Here is a 17343-nt window from a genome sequence, read left to right as displayed (position 1 = left end):
AAATCTCAAAATGGTGGCGCTACAGTACTAGACTGTATATGAAATTCGGACGAAAAATACAGTAATGATTAGGAATATCAATGCCTGATTATGATTCATTAATTTAAAACAAGGATGATGGAATATATTATAACTTGTTAAAACCAATTTGGGCGAGATGAAATGATTAATTAAAGTAATGTTGAATAAATGAATACAAATGTTGACGATGATAATTAATGACACAGGAATGAAGATAGTGGAAACACATAATATGACCAAAACGGTACAAATCTTTGTTTAATGTTTATTGTCATAACATAAATTACATAATACGCTGTACTTTACATATATAAATATTACCAGCGTTGTCTGTATATCGTACGGTAATAATAATATTGCATGAACTGAATAATATAATAACATTAACAATTCTATTCGTAAAAAATAGGCTAGAAATATTGTTAAAATCATTGATTCTATTTCGTTTCTTGCAGCTTTCGGATTCAAAACTCAACAATGATTTTCAGAATAACTTATTAAACTTTATATTGTATGTTTTATTTTGTATCATATCTTAGTCAATGAAAAACTATATATAAAATTCAATGTGTTGAATTTTTAAAAGCTTTGAATGGACAATAGTGTCTTGCGATAAAATTACCCGATTCCCAGTGCTATCTTCATATACTATCTATTTTCGAAGTATCATAAGAATATTTGGTAATACAACATCTCATTTATATCACATGTGGTGCCTGTATCATGAAGGTTAGGTTAAAGGGTTTACGTGACTACTACACACATGTGATAAAAATATTCTTCCTATGATACTTCGGAAATAGATACAGTAGCGAAAATAGTATTTTGAATATTCGTTAAGCTCTGTCTACACTATCAAACTTAGTTTGACCAAAAACGTGTGCTGTGCCCAAATATGTAGTGATATGCCCAAATATGGTAGTGATATGACATCATCCTGTCCATATATGGGCACATCACATTTTGTGTCATATAGAGTTTGATAGTGTAGACAGAGCTTTAAATTCAGAACATTACATTGAAGAACGTGTATATCACGTTTTATGAACATGTATTTTTGGCTTGGAAATGGAAGACGGATATAAGACAGAAGTTATAACAGAAGTTATAACAAGTGCCTTCAATTCCTTTCGAAGACCTGTAGACATTATAAAAACTCTGCATTTAAAGTTGGAAATACATGATCATTTTGGTTAGCTAGTAGTAATACTTTTCTTTCTTCGTACTTCCTTTTTTGGAAAGACAGATTGCGACAATGTCTCTTCTCGACTATTACGTCTATCTAAAGAAGATGTTCCGTTTCTTCTAGAAAATTCTTCAAACTCTCGATTAAATTCCTCTTCATCATCTGGAAAAAGAATACCAACATATTGAGAGTCTTGTGGCACACTTAAATGCAACCATCTTTCCATCCACTGAGCAACCTTTTCAACTCTGGTCGATTGGTCTTTAGGCGGCAACATAATCTCCAACGGATTGTCTGTCAAATCTGCAGAAGTACTCGTTGATGATCCATTTACATTATCTGGAACAACTCCGTTAGAAATACTTGGTCCAGCTTCTAACCGATCTTTGATCTTTTGCCTATTGGCATATTTTTTCCAATCTCCAAAAGCACATTTGAAGGCACTTAAGAGATGCATCACCATTGTCTTTGCCATTGAGGTGTCTCTACACAAGAACGCATGACACACAAAGGTTGACTCCTCATTGTTATCTCTTTGTACAGTCGTTATAAAAGAAAATACACGTTGGTACACTTTATCAGCAGAACCATACGTTACTGTATAAATCGGTATAAAGGTTTGTCTATTTGCAGCAATGGCTGGTGATTCAGATACTCGCATACCTTTGGTTGATATAGTCACGTGTACGCGTTGTAAATCATGTCTGCCGCGCGCTTTATTGTACAATGTCCGCACGATGTCTTTGGTGCATTCTCGTCCCATTTTAACCCGCGTAATCATTCTACCAAGGTAGCATACCTCAAACGATGGAGGCTCCTCGGTGAGGTCAAATTGAGCGGATTTTTTCCTCGAAAATGCCATTTTAACGTGTTTATAAACTCACTGCCAGATTTTAGTTATACTGTTACCATAACTAACGACTGCATGCAATTCCTGTAAAAATACAACAAATTGAGGGTAGTTTGAAAACAGTTTATTTCTTATAATTATACTTTCAATAAATGAGTTCAAGTTCTATATTGGATTGATTGCTTGGATTCTACAGTAGACTTAGTAGGCCAACAATTGAGTTAGAAAAACTGATTTTAGCTTTTACTCAATGATAATAATTTATTGCATATTATCATTCGTGAATCATTATTAGGAGATATTTTTTACGATATATTAATTGTTCCATCATTTCCAAAGGTTCATTGTTTACAATTGACTAATAGGTGTTAATCTACGATATGAAGTTGACTCATGTACAATATTAAAAAATCAATTCTCTGGCCTACAACGAGAATGCGAGACACCTGTTTGCTAGTGCGTGTTCACACATAAGGACAAAGGAAGACCTGCCTATAGGTTTATAATTATGTACGATGTAACATTGATTCCGACACATCCTCACATACTGACACAGTTCAATGTTTTTGTAAAATATCCGAATACAAGCTAAAACCTAAAACATTCTAAAAACATTTAGAATACAAAACAAACAAAAAACAGCCTACTGGTTATGAGAAAGAAACGTTTGCGAGTGAGCACAATTCCATGCCAGATTATCTTTATGTACTTACTGTATCTCCATAATATGGCATTACATGTCTATTATCATGCAAATTGTAATACAGCGTCACATATGTATCACATGTTACTTTGTATTATGTTAATGTCCTATGATACATGCGTCACCTGTGATACTTATGTTACATATTACGGAATTCCCTATAGATACAGTACCGAGAATCGGTTAACAATAACAGAATTGTCTGACACGATGTTTTCCCTACACGACCAAGACTGAGTGAGATTGTTAGCAATATGCTCATAATTGAGTCGGACTACACATAGATATTCAATATCGAATCCATTACTCGTGTTATTAATCGCACTGCCTGACACTAGATGTTTTCATTATGATTCAAGGCTATTGCTAACACGTTTCTAATGTGCAAATCAAAATACTGTAACGTATTAATATCCAATACGTCTATCATGTTTGAATCAAACAATGTTTGGTAACTGGTGTCACCGTCCAAATGTGTAACGGGTAGTAACGAAATATCAGAGTTGGGTACAATCACAATTTCAGAAAGGCCATGTTCTCCCCCATAGGACTACTTTCGAGATAATCTTACTATCACTAGCTATAAATACTATTGAGGTAGTTTTAACTAGGCCTACTTGATAACATCTCCCTAGTTTTAGGCATATTTGGTTATCTCTATACATTACAGAGTCACGGCATAAGCAAACGAATAAACCACATTACGACGCATCATTATACAAAACGTTGTAGGCCTACACTAAACTCGATTTCTAGGCCTAAACTTCCAATTAACAAAACATCAGCCTATCTCACACTTACCGGTTCAAAATGCCATCTTGTACAGACCCTATACACAGCCTAAATACATAATAAACAACAATATTGCAACAGGACATATCACCTTACTGTACCTACACAAAAGGGATTCGCTGGAGTTGTTAAGCACAAACCATCAAAACATCACTAAACTGAAAAGCTACGATTCATAAACACAATATTGCAATACATTGTTTAATCGGTTCATTAAGCTATTGTCAATAGGTTGGATCATCATTTGACGAAACAGATGTGCATTTTGGGTGTACTAAAACAAACACTCTGGAAATAATGGATGTGTCATACTAATGTGGTAGTATTTATTATTACGAGGACAGATTTAGAAAATAAATATTTAATTCTGAAAAATACTACAAAACATTTTAAGACTAATAGCCATGTCGATATGGTTCTATTTCAAAATCAATATACTGTAATTGACAAATAATAAAGTATTGAGTCTCCTATCTTGCCGGCGGCAACGTCCAAAGAGCATCCTACGATATATCTATCTCGACGGCAATTGTCTTAGATGCAATGGATGATTAGCTGGTTCAGCAACATCATGGATAAGACTACGTCTAAGATATATTCTTCTAAACAACGTCAGTTATAAAAGGTCGAACCCAATTTATCGGTTGGCCAAAGAAGTTAATTGATAATCTACAATGAAGTGTTTATGGATAAAACTTACATCTCAGATATCATTTCATCTTAGCTGAGCCAAGAAAGAAAATGATATAATAAAGAAATAACTACATACAACCATGACCAAAACGATTTAGAAACATAGACTTTCTTTACTTTACTCTCTGAATTCTCTATGCTCTGTGAAGAAACTTTCAGGCATGACAAATCTTTGGAACAACATAGAGCGTAAACTAAAAACAATATTAGCTAACGGGGATTCCCCCTTTTTTAAAATTTAAATCCTCTCAATGGTAGTGACATCATTGGGGTTTCGAGGAGGGGTTACGAAAAAAATGAAAAATAGAACCATGGTACTTGTTAAAAATTAGTTCATCATTTCTAACAGTAACTATACTAAATTTTTGTAATTATATTTTTTTGTTCAGGTCATGGCCACTTATAATAGTGATAAAAAAAACACACAAAAAGACCGAACATTGCGACATGACAATATTCACAAAATACTTTACTAGCTGGTGAGCGTGAAAGACAATTAATAGTGTTTTATATATGCATTAATTTATCACTGCAAAATTAATATTTCCATTTTTAATAGGAAACGTAATAACAGCTACCAGCGTTTTTGTCTATATTTAATTATGGTTATACCAAATGCAGTACATATATACTGTACTGTAGTAAGAATAAATTAACGGAAAATCACAAAGGTGATTGAATTGATTTTGCTAAGAAATGATGACCTATAGCTAAATGAACTCTAGTGAAATGCCTTCCATGAAAAACGCCGTTGATCTGACACTGATCGCTAAGCTTGGTTCCCACTAGAACGCAAGCGTTTTAACCAATGACAAGCGAAGTTATAGACAGTTAGCAATCACAAGCGAATAAGCCATCGCTGGTTCAATTCACTTGCGTTGCGTTACGTCCTTGCGTTGCGTCGCTAGTGGGAACCACGCTTACACAAAAAAGAATACAGGTGAGGATCACATTAGATCCGATTATCACCCAGGCCTAGATACACCAACCTAACCTACCTAAATATATAGCATCAATCAATCTGTTTATGATATGATACTCTCTCTATTGATACTAAAGAAGATGAAAGACCAGTTCAAAAAAGTGAATGAAATAAGTATGTAAATATAGAAGAATAAAGAAGTATAAACACAAATCTGTACAATATATTTACACAAACTTCTGAAATAAAATGGGTCATGTGAACATTTTGGTACGTATTGTCTCGTATTGTTGGAAGTATTTGCTTACAGTAAAGAACTGTCAACACACATAACTGAGTACTATTATGTTAGATATACATACATTTGTTACCTTAATTGAAATAAACTACAACGTTGAACATCAACAAAAGCATGGGAAAATAGCTGCTACAATACACCAATGGACCGATGCAATTCATGATTCTTCGGCCTACCTTAAACACAACGTAGGCCCTAATTAGCATTGTACGAAAGATCATTCAACTTAATATTATACAAAGTATACGTGTTATCTACTATACTACGACAGCTACCATTTATCTCTAAAGTCTAAGATTATACCTAATTTAAAGCTTCTAATAACCAATAGTTACCTTAATATTCGTGCAAAATTTCACAAAAAACTGACGATTTAGTTTTGGGCGTACCTTTCATTGTTATTACTTTATGTAGAGCCGGAGAAAACACTTGGCATTGTCTGTGACCCGTGGACTGAAACGAGTTTAAAAGTACAAAATCCTCGACTTGAATAAAGCAAAGAAATTTAGTACGGAGTGACGTAATACTGTTGTTAAGCCTTTGCGCATTCACCTGTAGAAAATAGATTTTGCGTTGCTATGAATTTCTTCAATCAGCCACCCGTTTGAAAAAAGTCAGTGAGGTGCAAAATAGATACTAGACCAGGACATTGAATCGCTGGCAACTAATTATCAAATGTACACCATGTTCCTTCCTGTAATTGGTATTGTCATCTGCTTGCGGTGTGAATTTCATGGTGACTAAGTCGATCGAATCGAATATGACTGACAATGATTATGATGATCTTGAACCATCAAAATATTCATAGTTTCAGAATTGTAATATTATTATATCACATATTTAACAATTCCAACAATGTTCAGATCACGGAGCTTGTTGAGATCATAACAGTGTTGGCAAATAATGTGTAACAATCAAAACAAGTATTTTACTTTAAAGCATAAATAATTATTTCTCCATGATTCATGATACTTTACTTTCGAGTACAGAAAAAAAAATCACATTGATAATTAAAGGTGGTAATTGGAGGTGCATCTCCAATGGAATACGTTATTCAATGTTTCAAAGATAATAATCATAGTTTAACTATTTTTATATTACACATGGTAAGGTAAACATTAAAGAGAAAACCCCTTAAAGATTAATAAAATCAGATTTTGAATAGGTCATTTTGCAGTTTTTCACTTTTTAAAAGTTATTCACTTCTGTAGAAAAAAAAATTATTTCACTTAAAATAAGGCAACAGAAACGGTTGCAGTAATTATAACCAAAAAAACATTGTTTGACAGACAATTTAGGTATGTTTTGCTCTAAATTACATTTTCTCATGAAAAAGTTTAATTTAAAAAATTATGTTATAAACTTACGTTTACCCAAATGTAATATTTTAAGTTTAATCACTTATAATATCAAAACTTGGAAAAAACTATAGTAGCACTCATTCTTGACAAATAAAACAATTCTGTGTCTCGGCGTCAAACCTTTGCTTTCAAACTCCGAGTTTGTCCAAAAAAAAAATGGTTTTCCAAGTTTCAACCGTAGACCACTGATGACAAACTTTGGCAAACTATATAGAAAGTAAGTTTACACTTCTGATAAACTTAATTTGGGAAGTCTGAAACAAATTCGGTAAAGTTTGCTACTGTAGGAAATACTTTACTGCACAACAAAGTATTTCCAATCTACCATTTTGTTTGGTTTAGCTATTAAGTAACTTTCCACCACATAAGACGTAAGTTATTCATATTACGCAATTTGTTTAGCGGTTAGACTGCTACTGATACTGCATGAAGCTATAGACTTACACATTGTTACTGTTCAATAATCCTCTCAATTACCATTAGCTTAAAATTGAATTGTGAAATGTCACTGAATCTTGCAAATATCGGCTTAAAACAAAAGTTAAGTCAAGATATTACAATAAGTAGTGTATCTCTGGACATAGTGACTTTATCTTACTCAAAGAGAACAGCTCGGGTTCAAGTTTTACTCGTGGTAAATATAAAGAGGATTTTCAGAAGTTTTGGATAGAAAATGTGAAATCAAACGAGACGAATAGTCCGCCCTCTACCAGAATTTAGTTGCGAATTACTGACAGTACAAAGAGAAAGGTACATACAGGGAGTTGTCCCTGGTACATATATACATAATCCCAGGGTGGTACAAAGAATGGTACAAAATACGGCCATTTTTCCTCAAGGCATAACGACCAAAAATCGTTCAAACAATGTAATTGCTATTAAAAAGGTATATAGATTGGTTTGCGCGCACAATATGAACTTGTGAAGTGAAGTTATTTAACGATTTGATATATTTCTATGCTATTAAGTCTAATATGATATAAAGTATCTGCATAGTTTATCGTCGTAAAAATAAAATGGGACAGTCTGTTAATAACCGTGTCTTTCCACCGAATCGAGGTCAAATCAAGAAGTAATACCACAGAAAAAGACCACAAAAGCATTCACAAACACAATACGGTATTAAAGAAACCCAAAACTATTTGTCTGGAAATTATTCTCGTAACTTGTCATGTGGAAAATTGCCTATAGTGTTTGTTAAATAGTGATCACCATCGATGTCAATTACGAAAACAATATTTATTTGTTTTGCAATGTCACATATTTATTTAGTTTTTATTTTTCTTCACGGATTTTAGGTGTTATTCCAACAGATCATAGACTTTATTGCCATCCTGAACAGAGGCTAACATTTGGTACAATTTTTATGCAACGCGCATGTCAAACTTTTTTCTCGTTGAAAAATGCTACTAATGAAACAAATAATGACGATTAAGGTGCAACAAATATACTTTACTCAAAATAATTGTTCCCCATTTTTTTTTATTAGGCTCAGTTCATTAAATAAGTACTGTATACATATTAAGCGTTTTTACATTAAGTGATTTGTTCAGAGTTCGGCAATCGCAAAGCTTGTTTTAGAAAACATGTTAAAGGGGTCTTTTCGACTTTCCAATTTCGAACCACCTCTAAACAGATAAGTACTGTGAAACCTCTTGTTTTTCGAATACCATTATATAAAAATATATCTATTATTTACAAATATTAAGCAATTAATAACTTTTACTTAGTATAAGCTAAAATGTATCTCAATTTGTTTGTTTCTGGCAGAAATTGTTATCTATGTAAAAATATATTGTATACAAAATGTGCACAGGCTTACTGTGCGTAAATTGATTTCAATCTAATGGACTTTTGTAAACATGTTTGTGAATGGTTCACGTAAGGAAACGAGAACGTGTGTTTGTCTATGACCAAATGGTTTCGTCAAATCAATATAATTTTATCGCACTTTGTGGTTTCGTTCATAAGTTAAATTAATATTGGTTCTAGTTACGTGCAGACCAAGTTAACAGCACTCTCTTTGCTTTGAAAGAGGCTTTTTTTTACGAAATCACAGTATATATTTTTCGAAAGTATTCTCAAATGTACTTAGTATAAAGTACAAATTACGTCAAAGTAGGGCAAAACATCTAATTACAATTTCATTATCCCTCTTAAATTTCAACAAATCTAATTTCAATTTTTAAGCCATGGGCAAACTATTTTTAAAAATCCCGAAACGGCCACAGATAATTAGTATAAAGTGTAGTGTAGACCTTTCAATGCTTTAAGTATTCCATATTGTTAAATATTGTTAGAAGTATCTGAATTCACCATTCGAACGAGGTCTATTTGGCTGAAACGCCGATGAGCCGGAATAAGAGGAGCTAGTTTCTTCAGGACTACTCTCCTCTTTATCTCCTAGTAACCAATCGCGTATTCTACGCTCAACGTCCTCCATTCGTACCTCTTGTTTCAGAGGGTTAATTTGTGTACCACTGCTGCCATAAGTCGTAACAGATTCGTGCTCACTTATTGATTGAAGGTCCATAGATGTAACATGTTCCTGTAGCATGTCAATAAAGAAGAAATCGGATTCGTCTTGTACCGGGCTAGAGAACGAATCGCTTTGGCGACTGTCTGAGCTACTACCCGTAGACGTGGTATAAGCATGTCGGTTACGTTTTGATGGTTTCTTAAGATACTGTCTTTGATTATGCTTAGGCGGTTTTAAACGAGAGTTTACCGGCTGCGAAGGTGTTGTTTTGTGACTTTGGTGCGGTCTTTCAGTTGCATAGGTCTTAGAACGAGTAGGCGGTGGTGTGGTATAATAATCAGGGGCTGGGTGGTACACCCCGCTTCCTACCTGCTGAAGATCTTGTGGATTTAGAGTATTAGGCACAGAGGAGGAATGTGGCCTTGAATGCGCCCCATTCCAAGTCGTAGATCTGTTTAACAACTGGGTACCTTCTCGATTGATAGTTCCTAGTTGCATACTTGCTGGACGTTGCCTCCCAATTCGAATTGCAGCTCCGTGATTTTTCTTTCCTTCTAAAAAAACTGAAAAGGTTGTCTCCTCAAAGGAGAATGCCGACGACGCCGTAGAAATTGACGGCGATTGCGGACTAGACGCTTCGCTTGGCGCGAAGCTTGGTCTTCCCTCGGGAAGTCCAATCGCTTTAGCTAACATTTTTTGTTCCTTTTTCGCCTTCCTTTCTAAACGCATTCGACGCCTTTGTTGTAATTTATCAAAAACCTGAAGAAATGTCCGCAATAACCATTTAGTAATTTCGCTAGCTACTCTTCTCCGAGGGCACAGGTACGCATGGCATTCGTACAAGGAGCCTTCGGCGGTCGAGTCCGTTTTCGAAATAATAGCAAACACTTTAGGATTTTGATCATCAACAACACCATAGCATATATGATGTATTGGTATAACAACGTGTTTTTCCTTTCCAAATGGGCCGTTATGATCCAGGAAGTGGAATCCTCGTTCTGATATTGTCAACTTGCTATTAGATATCCTGCTACGGTCTTTCAATTTAAGTAACGACTCGACAGGTTCGGCTATAAACTCCCTTCCAAACTCACCTCTCGCAGGCATCTTCCCTAGATACTGCACGTCAAATATAGGACACGTGTCATCTGCTTTGACAGCAAACATGTCCGATTTCGGATCATTTTTACTCTTCTTTTTAAGTATTTTCGACGCCATGATGTACATGGACGGAGCTAATATTTTACTACCACTAGTGTGACGCAGGTTAGGCTGGCGTTTTTCAACCTGCCCATTGAGCGGAGAATTTCTCCTCGCTATTGTATTGTTACCTAGGTTGGAGTTCATCTCTATACACTACAATACACGATTATGCAAAATAATACAAACTGTGTTTTCTCTTACAATGCTATTCTCCAAATTCAATCAACCGTGCCGCCAATTCTTTCTGTTCAATAATACATTTCTGGCACTGTCATTTTGACATCCGTATTCAATAAGTATACATTTTCAAAATATCATACGGTACCACCGTTTTAAACAGCATCTTGGGCGTATGCTGACTAAGACTCGATAATTTATTACAATTTTCTAATACCGGTATTATTGCACACGCAAGTTAGATCATCAGCGTTTCAAGGTCACCCCACCTTTCCTTATACAATATCATAGAACTAACATACAGCAGCAATAACGTTCGATAAATCATGAAGCGCCAGATAAAAGACTTCCGTATTTTATGACATAATGCAACACACTACTAATTACAGTACCTATTTACATAATGAAGACGCTTTATATGTTTCCATGGTGAAAATAATTTATGTTGAAGCGCCATCAAACGATAAAAAAATTATGTATTTCCGTAGGCCTCTCTTCAATATATAAATATCAATGTTACCTCCATGAATAGATCATCTCAGTAATTATTAGAAACGAAAAGGCATTTTTAGAAGGATCAATTTATTTTTAGAGAAGTTATATTTCTTTCTTTTGTATTATTTGGCCTATAACCTTATGTTTGATCAGGGAGATATTTTACATCTCCCAAGTTTGATATAGATTTTGAATACATTTGATTCACCCCTCCTCAAAACCATAAAATGGATCGTATTTCAATCTGTCAACAAAAAACAATAATAGTCTGTGGAATGAAAGATTAAGCCAAGCCTTCTATCAATATTTGTAAAGACAACGTGGGCGAAACAATTGAGCCGATTCACACCACGTTGAGCCCGCCGAAAGCTATGATTATGTGCCCTCAATCCCAGGAACATGTTAAGCTTGGTTCCCACTAGAACGCAACGCAAGGACGTAAGCCGCAACGCAAGCGAATTGACCAATCCAAGCGATGGATTATCGAACCGTTGCTTGTGATTGGTCAATTCGCTTGCGTTGCGGCTTACGTCCTTGCGTTGTGTTCTAGTGGGAACCAAGCTTTACTCTATCTTTCTCAATACGTGATAACGCTAAAGCGTGGTTCCCACTGGCGACGCAACACAAGGACGTAACGCAACGCAAGTGAATTGGCCAATCACAAGCGATGGCTTATTCACTGGTGATTGCTAACTGTCTATAACTTCGCTTGTCATTGGTTAAAACGCTTGCGTTGCGTTTACGTCCTTGCGTTACGTTCTAGTGAGAACCAAGCTTAACAGGCGTTCCTAACGCTTGCGTTTGTGATGAAATGGTTGTGAAAACATCTTAACGCGTAATTTGCACATTTCCACACGTATCGATTACGTATCAAATCGAAGCCATCATCACGTGACAAGCAACTCAAATAATGAAACAGTAATATGACAATAACAATGAATGTCGCAAATAGGGTTCCTTGTCTAAGTGACAATATTCTCGGTTTCATTTTTGTTTGAAATGAAAACAATCGCATTCCTTACCAGATCCACAGATTTGCACTTTGCATTTCTTCTCATTTTTCGCATAATATTACGTATGTACACGTAAATAAAATAATGAGTATTAAGGGTCTGTATAAAAAAATATGTATAAATACAACTACGGTATATGCTTATTTCCAAATAAAACACAAATTAATAAATATAATTATGAAATGAAATTCAAAACAGGTTTGCTATTGTTTCGTTTTAATTTAAAAAATAAGGTATGTATTCTTATTTATTTGTAGACCTGTTACCTGCAAATGAAAGTACATCAAAATGTCCAAAGGGTCTCGGTATAAAAGAGTATTTCATATATATTATATTGAATCATATTTTGGAAGACGTGATATAAACTATTTACTATAATTAGTAAACTAACTACAATTTAACCTTCGTACACCTCCAATCAACTAGAATCACTATACAGTATAAACTAGTAATATTGTTCACCGAGTATCATTTACATCATATTAAGGTATAGGGCCTATCTTATTCCTCTTTTTCGTTTGTATTGCTGTTGTGTCTACACAATTTAGTTACATCCTTAAATACTTCCATCAACAAGTAGGGGGAAATCTCTGATCTCAAGATGCATTGAAAGGAATTTCGACGAGAGGGAGTGAAGATTTTGAACCCAAAACATCAGACCAACTAAGCCTAGCTTTTCCGAAATGCATTATATTAAAATTCGATACAGTTACGTTATCAATCGATGTGATTAACCAATAAATCAATATATTTAAGGTTAAGTAACGGCCATCTGTTGTATATACACACCTTTCATTTGATGTATGTAGTTAATTATTTTAATTATTATACAATTAGTTATTGTAAATAGAGGATTTAACAAAAAAAGAATGTTAAGAAGTAAATACTTTGTATTAATGGAATGATATCAATGAGGAAAAACAGAAAATAATGAATAAAGGTAGAAAATATGTAATGAAACATTGAAGGTGGTGGCAAAAGATAAAAAAGAAAATAAAGTGCAGTATATCAAAAGCAATATCAATCGATCATTATCGATATCGATTTACCAAATGAATCATCAGGTTACGGTAAAATACCATAGTGTATATATAACCTTTCAGTCTGAAAGACGTATACCAAAAACGATTGACCAGATGTTGCAAACATTTTGTGTCGTAACTTGTCCTGTTATCTGTACTCTCTAAATTTATAAAAATAATAAATATGTATCCACCTCCTCTCCTATAACTTATACATAAATAAAAATAACAGCATTCGGTGGTTTTATCAATGATTATTTCTTCAGTGACATTATCCGTTTTACGGTCAATGATGATTTCTTTGTCTTCAAACCAAACTACTGTCTTCTGTAAAGGCCAATTTACACAGACGAGCGAAAACGGTAAGCGGAAAATCGCACAGCTTGTCTCACATTCTCAGATTCTGTATCTATCCTGAGCGGAAACCACCTATCTGCTCCGCGTTGTGTGTAAATGGTCATAAGGAATAACATAGATTCTGTTTTTTCTATTACTCGTTACGACTCGTCTAAATTAGCCTTTATGCGAAGCTAGTGTCTGCGTCTGCTCCGATGTTAAGGCCTTGCCGATGAAACACTCCGTGTCTATCGATTGTGCCATAATAAAGACGCCTTAAATAAAATGTTATAATAAAAATAAATATTACAAATAATATTATATAATGTAGGTCGATTATATAGATTGTATACTATGGTCAAATTGGTTTCGATAACAGATTGAATTGGGATGCGAAGCGAATTGACCAATCACACGCGACTGTTCGAATAATCTATCGCTTGTGATTGGTCAAATCACTTTGCGTTACGTTACGTCCTTGCGTTACGTCCTAGTGGGAACCAAACTTTCAAGATGGGTTCGTCTGGTTTCCACTAAAATGTTTCCAAGCGTATTCGATTTTATTTATTTTCACTGAACCAAAGAAAACACAAAGCACAGACCGGGAACATTTTGAATGCCGAATTCCATTACTCCACCCAATATTAGTTTCAAGTAAATGAAAAGTAGAATTCCAAAGGGCTATCAGGCATACTATGACGTCAATGCCATAGGTAAATTGGGTGGTGTCTGTTATGCGAAATTAGTATAGTCTAGTATGATAGTAAACCTATACATGGATTGTAATTAATTGATTTGGTTAAAATATTCAAAAAAATAATTATTATCATAATACTGTGGCTAATACAAGCAGAATAATGATAATAATGATGATGATGCTGATGATAATAATTATGCTGATGATGACGAAAATAATTATGATGATGCTGATAATGATGATAATGATGACAATGATGATGGTCGCGGTGATAATGAAAATGATGGTGGTGATGATAATGAATTATGATGATGATGATGAATGATGGTGGTGATGATAATGATGCTGAATGATGATGGTGGTGATTATAATGATGATAAATAATGATAATGATGATGATAATGGTGGTGATGATGATAATAATGATGCTGATGATAATAATTATGCTGTAAATGATGAAAATAATTATAATGATGTTGATAGTGATGACAATGATGATAGTCGCGATGATAATGATGATGAATGATGATAATGATTGTGGTGATGATAATGATGATGAATTATGATGATACTGATGATGATGGTGGTGGTGATAATAATGATGCTAAATGGTGATAATAATGATGAATGATGATGATGCGATAATAAATAAAATATCAAACACGTACGTACACGCACGTGCGTATGTCTGTAATGGAAAAAGAGTATTACCTAACAAGAGTTGGATTGTCCTTGATCAATTTAGCTTTCAGATCTTCGGCATCTACCTGCATTAGTTTGTTTAGTTCTGAGATTCTTTTTTCAAAAGCTTCATCTCTTGGAACCGACTCTGAATCAATCGGCATGGTAACAACACTAATTGTATCAAAATTATCATCAATGAAAAACGGGTTACTTTTCCCTCCTTCGTCGCTCGTATCGGTGGTGGGTACGGAAGACGGGACAGAGGTTGCAGTAGCGCCTGATGTTAATGATGCATCAGAGGTCGTAGAATTGACCGGTACAGACGACGCAACTGAGGTTGTAGCTTTTATAGATGAGTCGCTTTCTTTTGTGACATTTGATGTGACATTTGATGTGTCATTGGCCTGTTCACATGTAATTTCATCTCCAAGTGCAGAATCTTTTGACGTCCGGCTTCCAATTGATGTTGCACTTTTTCGTTCAGTGTCCGACTGCGTAAATTCACCTGTTCGTTCATCATCTGCCATTGAGTTCGATGTCGTCTTTTTAACCTGCGCATATATCGGAGAATCATTTCCATTCGTTTTCTTTTTACTTGAAGGCTTGCTGTCATCCAACTTATGCTCTTTTGGAATATTTGGATTAACAAAGGTAGATCCATGTAACTTTCGTCTGCCACTGTCCCGACTTCCGACACTTCCTTCCCGCGACGATCCCGATACCGTTGTAGTCGACGTTTTGATGGACGTACTGTCTGCTTTCAGACTATTCCTACTAAGTTTTCTCTGCAATCTCAATTCTTTCCTTCTCTTCAGCGTTTCATACGCCTCTATGTATGCTTGTAGCTGCCAGTATGTCATTTTTTGTGCTACTGTCGGCTTATCACAAAGAAAAGCATGAACGATATACATGTCTGCAGTACTGCTCGCTTTGTCGAAAGCCGTTCTAGTGACACAAGCGAACACATTAGGGTGGGCTACAGAGCCTACACCATACGTTACCATATGTAATGGAATGTATATGAACATACCATCCTTTTTAATTCGATTAAAAGGTCCTGTAATCTCCCGGAAGAATAGTCCATCCATATTGAAAGTCAGAACAAGTTTTTGCAGTTTTTCTTTTTCTCGGAGTTGGCATAACTGATCAACCGGGCCTTCGATCGCCTCATGACCGTACTCTAGTTTCGTTGGCACACGTCCTAAGTAATGTACATAGAAGAGAGGGTATTTATCAGCAGGTTCAGATTTCGATTTCTTCTTGTCTTTCACAGACGCTTTACGCTCCTTCCCAGGCTGTTTCTCAAGTTCCTTTGATACTGGCAATGATCCACTGTAACTTCTCCGTTTTACCTTTTCTTTAGACTTATCTGGTTGTTCTTCTTGGTCTTGATATTCTCCACTTTTAGTCCGACTTAGTCTCCGTAGAAAAGGCATTTTAAAAGCGAAACAAGAATAAAATGTGCGGTTGTCCTAGGCCTAGCTCTTAGCGCCTATATTCCAAATTAAATAATAACCAGCGGCTTAACTCAATCGAACACGGTGTTATATTGTGTACAAATACGCTACAGCAGAATACAGAACTGTTGTCTTAAACACACTGAATGTACTCGTCTTTAATAAACAACTAAACACCAATTGGTAGCTAACGAGTGTATGACATGAAATAACTACACATAGACCTAATATTCTCGCTGAAATAACAAAATAAGGGCAATAGTGTCGAGAAAGGTAATCACCCACTATTGAAAGCAGGGTTTTGTTATGCTAATTCGCCTTCTTTCCGCTTCATAATCATTTTATTGACGAACATCTCAACCGAATTAAGTTTCTTGAAAAAACAGGTAAACACAATAAATATCATGAAACACGCTACCGGTAAAGAAGGCCTAACCGTTTAGATTACAAAACCAAGTATTTACGTCTGTCTGCCTCTGGGTTACACAATATTTAAAAATAAATGTAAAATACACCGAAATGGACCAACAATGAATACAATTTCACAATTTGTTTCACTTTTGTTTTATATCACGAGATATTCCTTGACAGTATCAATTTTGTTAGTTTACACATAGGAAGAGGGGGGGGGGAGGTATGAGGGGGGGGGGAGGTATGGGGAGGAGGGGGGTTGAGTTGGAATGGGGGACGGAATACAAATAAAAAACAACTTGTCATTAATATGTTAACCCTACACTAATTAATAATCAAATTCGGTCATAGGTGACGAATAGGTTTGTGTGGTTAATTGATAGGGTGCTCGACCTCAGACAAAATTGTTTAGGTTCAAATCTCTCATCATTTTTATCAGGCTATACATTCGACGAACAATACTTTTTTTGTGTGTGCGATAATTATTCAGTAATTTAACAAGTTTGATAATTTTATATTTTAGTCCATCCATCTATTACACTC

General features: G+C 35.0%; 3 protein-coding genes across 6 annotated transcripts; all 3 read right to left on the bottom strand.

Moving 5' to 3' along the window:
* Nucleotides 1-307: 307 nt before the first annotated feature.
* LOC140043412 (protein FAM43A-like) lies at nt 308-6149 on the bottom strand. 4 transcript variants are annotated; one of them, XM_072087919.1, is made up of 2 exons: nt 5801-6149; nt 308-2141 (listed from the first exon to the last, which is right to left on the bottom strand). In XM_072087919.1, exon 2 carries the CDS (start codon nt 2067-2069, stop codon nt 1215-1217), a length of 855 nt encoding a protein of 284 aa, XP_071944020.1. In that variant the 5' UTR covers nt 2070-2141; nt 5801-6149; the 3' UTR covers nt 308-1214. The 4 variants fall into 4 exon arrangements, with proteins under 4 accessions (XP_071944020.1, XP_071944019.1, XP_071944021.1 ...); XM_072087918.1 differs by lacking the exon at nt 5801-6149 and adding an exon at nt 3562-3701; XM_072087920.1 differs by lacking the exon at nt 5801-6149 and adding an exon at nt 3654-3688.
* A 2141-nt stretch (nt 6150-8290) lies between these two features.
* LOC140043411 (uncharacterized) lies at nt 8291-10794 on the bottom strand. The gene has a single exon (XM_072087917.1). The coding sequence runs from the start codon at nt 10650-10652 to the stop codon at nt 9123-9125; it is 1530 nt and encodes a 509-aa protein (XP_071944018.1). The 5' UTR covers nt 10653-10794; the 3' UTR covers nt 8291-9122.
* A 1513-nt stretch (nt 10795-12307) lies between these two features.
* LOC140044605 (uncharacterized) lies at nt 12308-16799 on the bottom strand. The gene is made up of 2 exons (XM_072089182.1): nt 14960-16799; nt 12308-13826 (listed from the first exon to the last, which is right to left on the bottom strand). The coding sequence occupies exons 1-2, from the start codon at nt 16366-16368 to the stop codon at nt 13736-13738; spliced, it is 1500 nt and encodes a 499-aa protein (XP_071945283.1). The 5' UTR covers nt 16369-16799; the 3' UTR covers nt 12308-13735.
* Between the last annotated feature and the right edge of the window lie 544 nt (nt 16800-17343).

Source organism: Antedon mediterranea, chromosome 3 (genome assembly GCF_964355755.1).
Source record: "Antedon mediterranea chromosome 3, ecAntMedi1.1, whole genome shotgun sequence".
NCBI lineage: Eukaryota > Metazoa > Echinodermata > Crinoidea > Comatulida > Antedonidae > Antedon > Antedon mediterranea.
The sequence above is the reverse complement of the archived record's forward strand: the minus strand, read 5'-3'. Positions and strand labels throughout refer to the sequence as shown.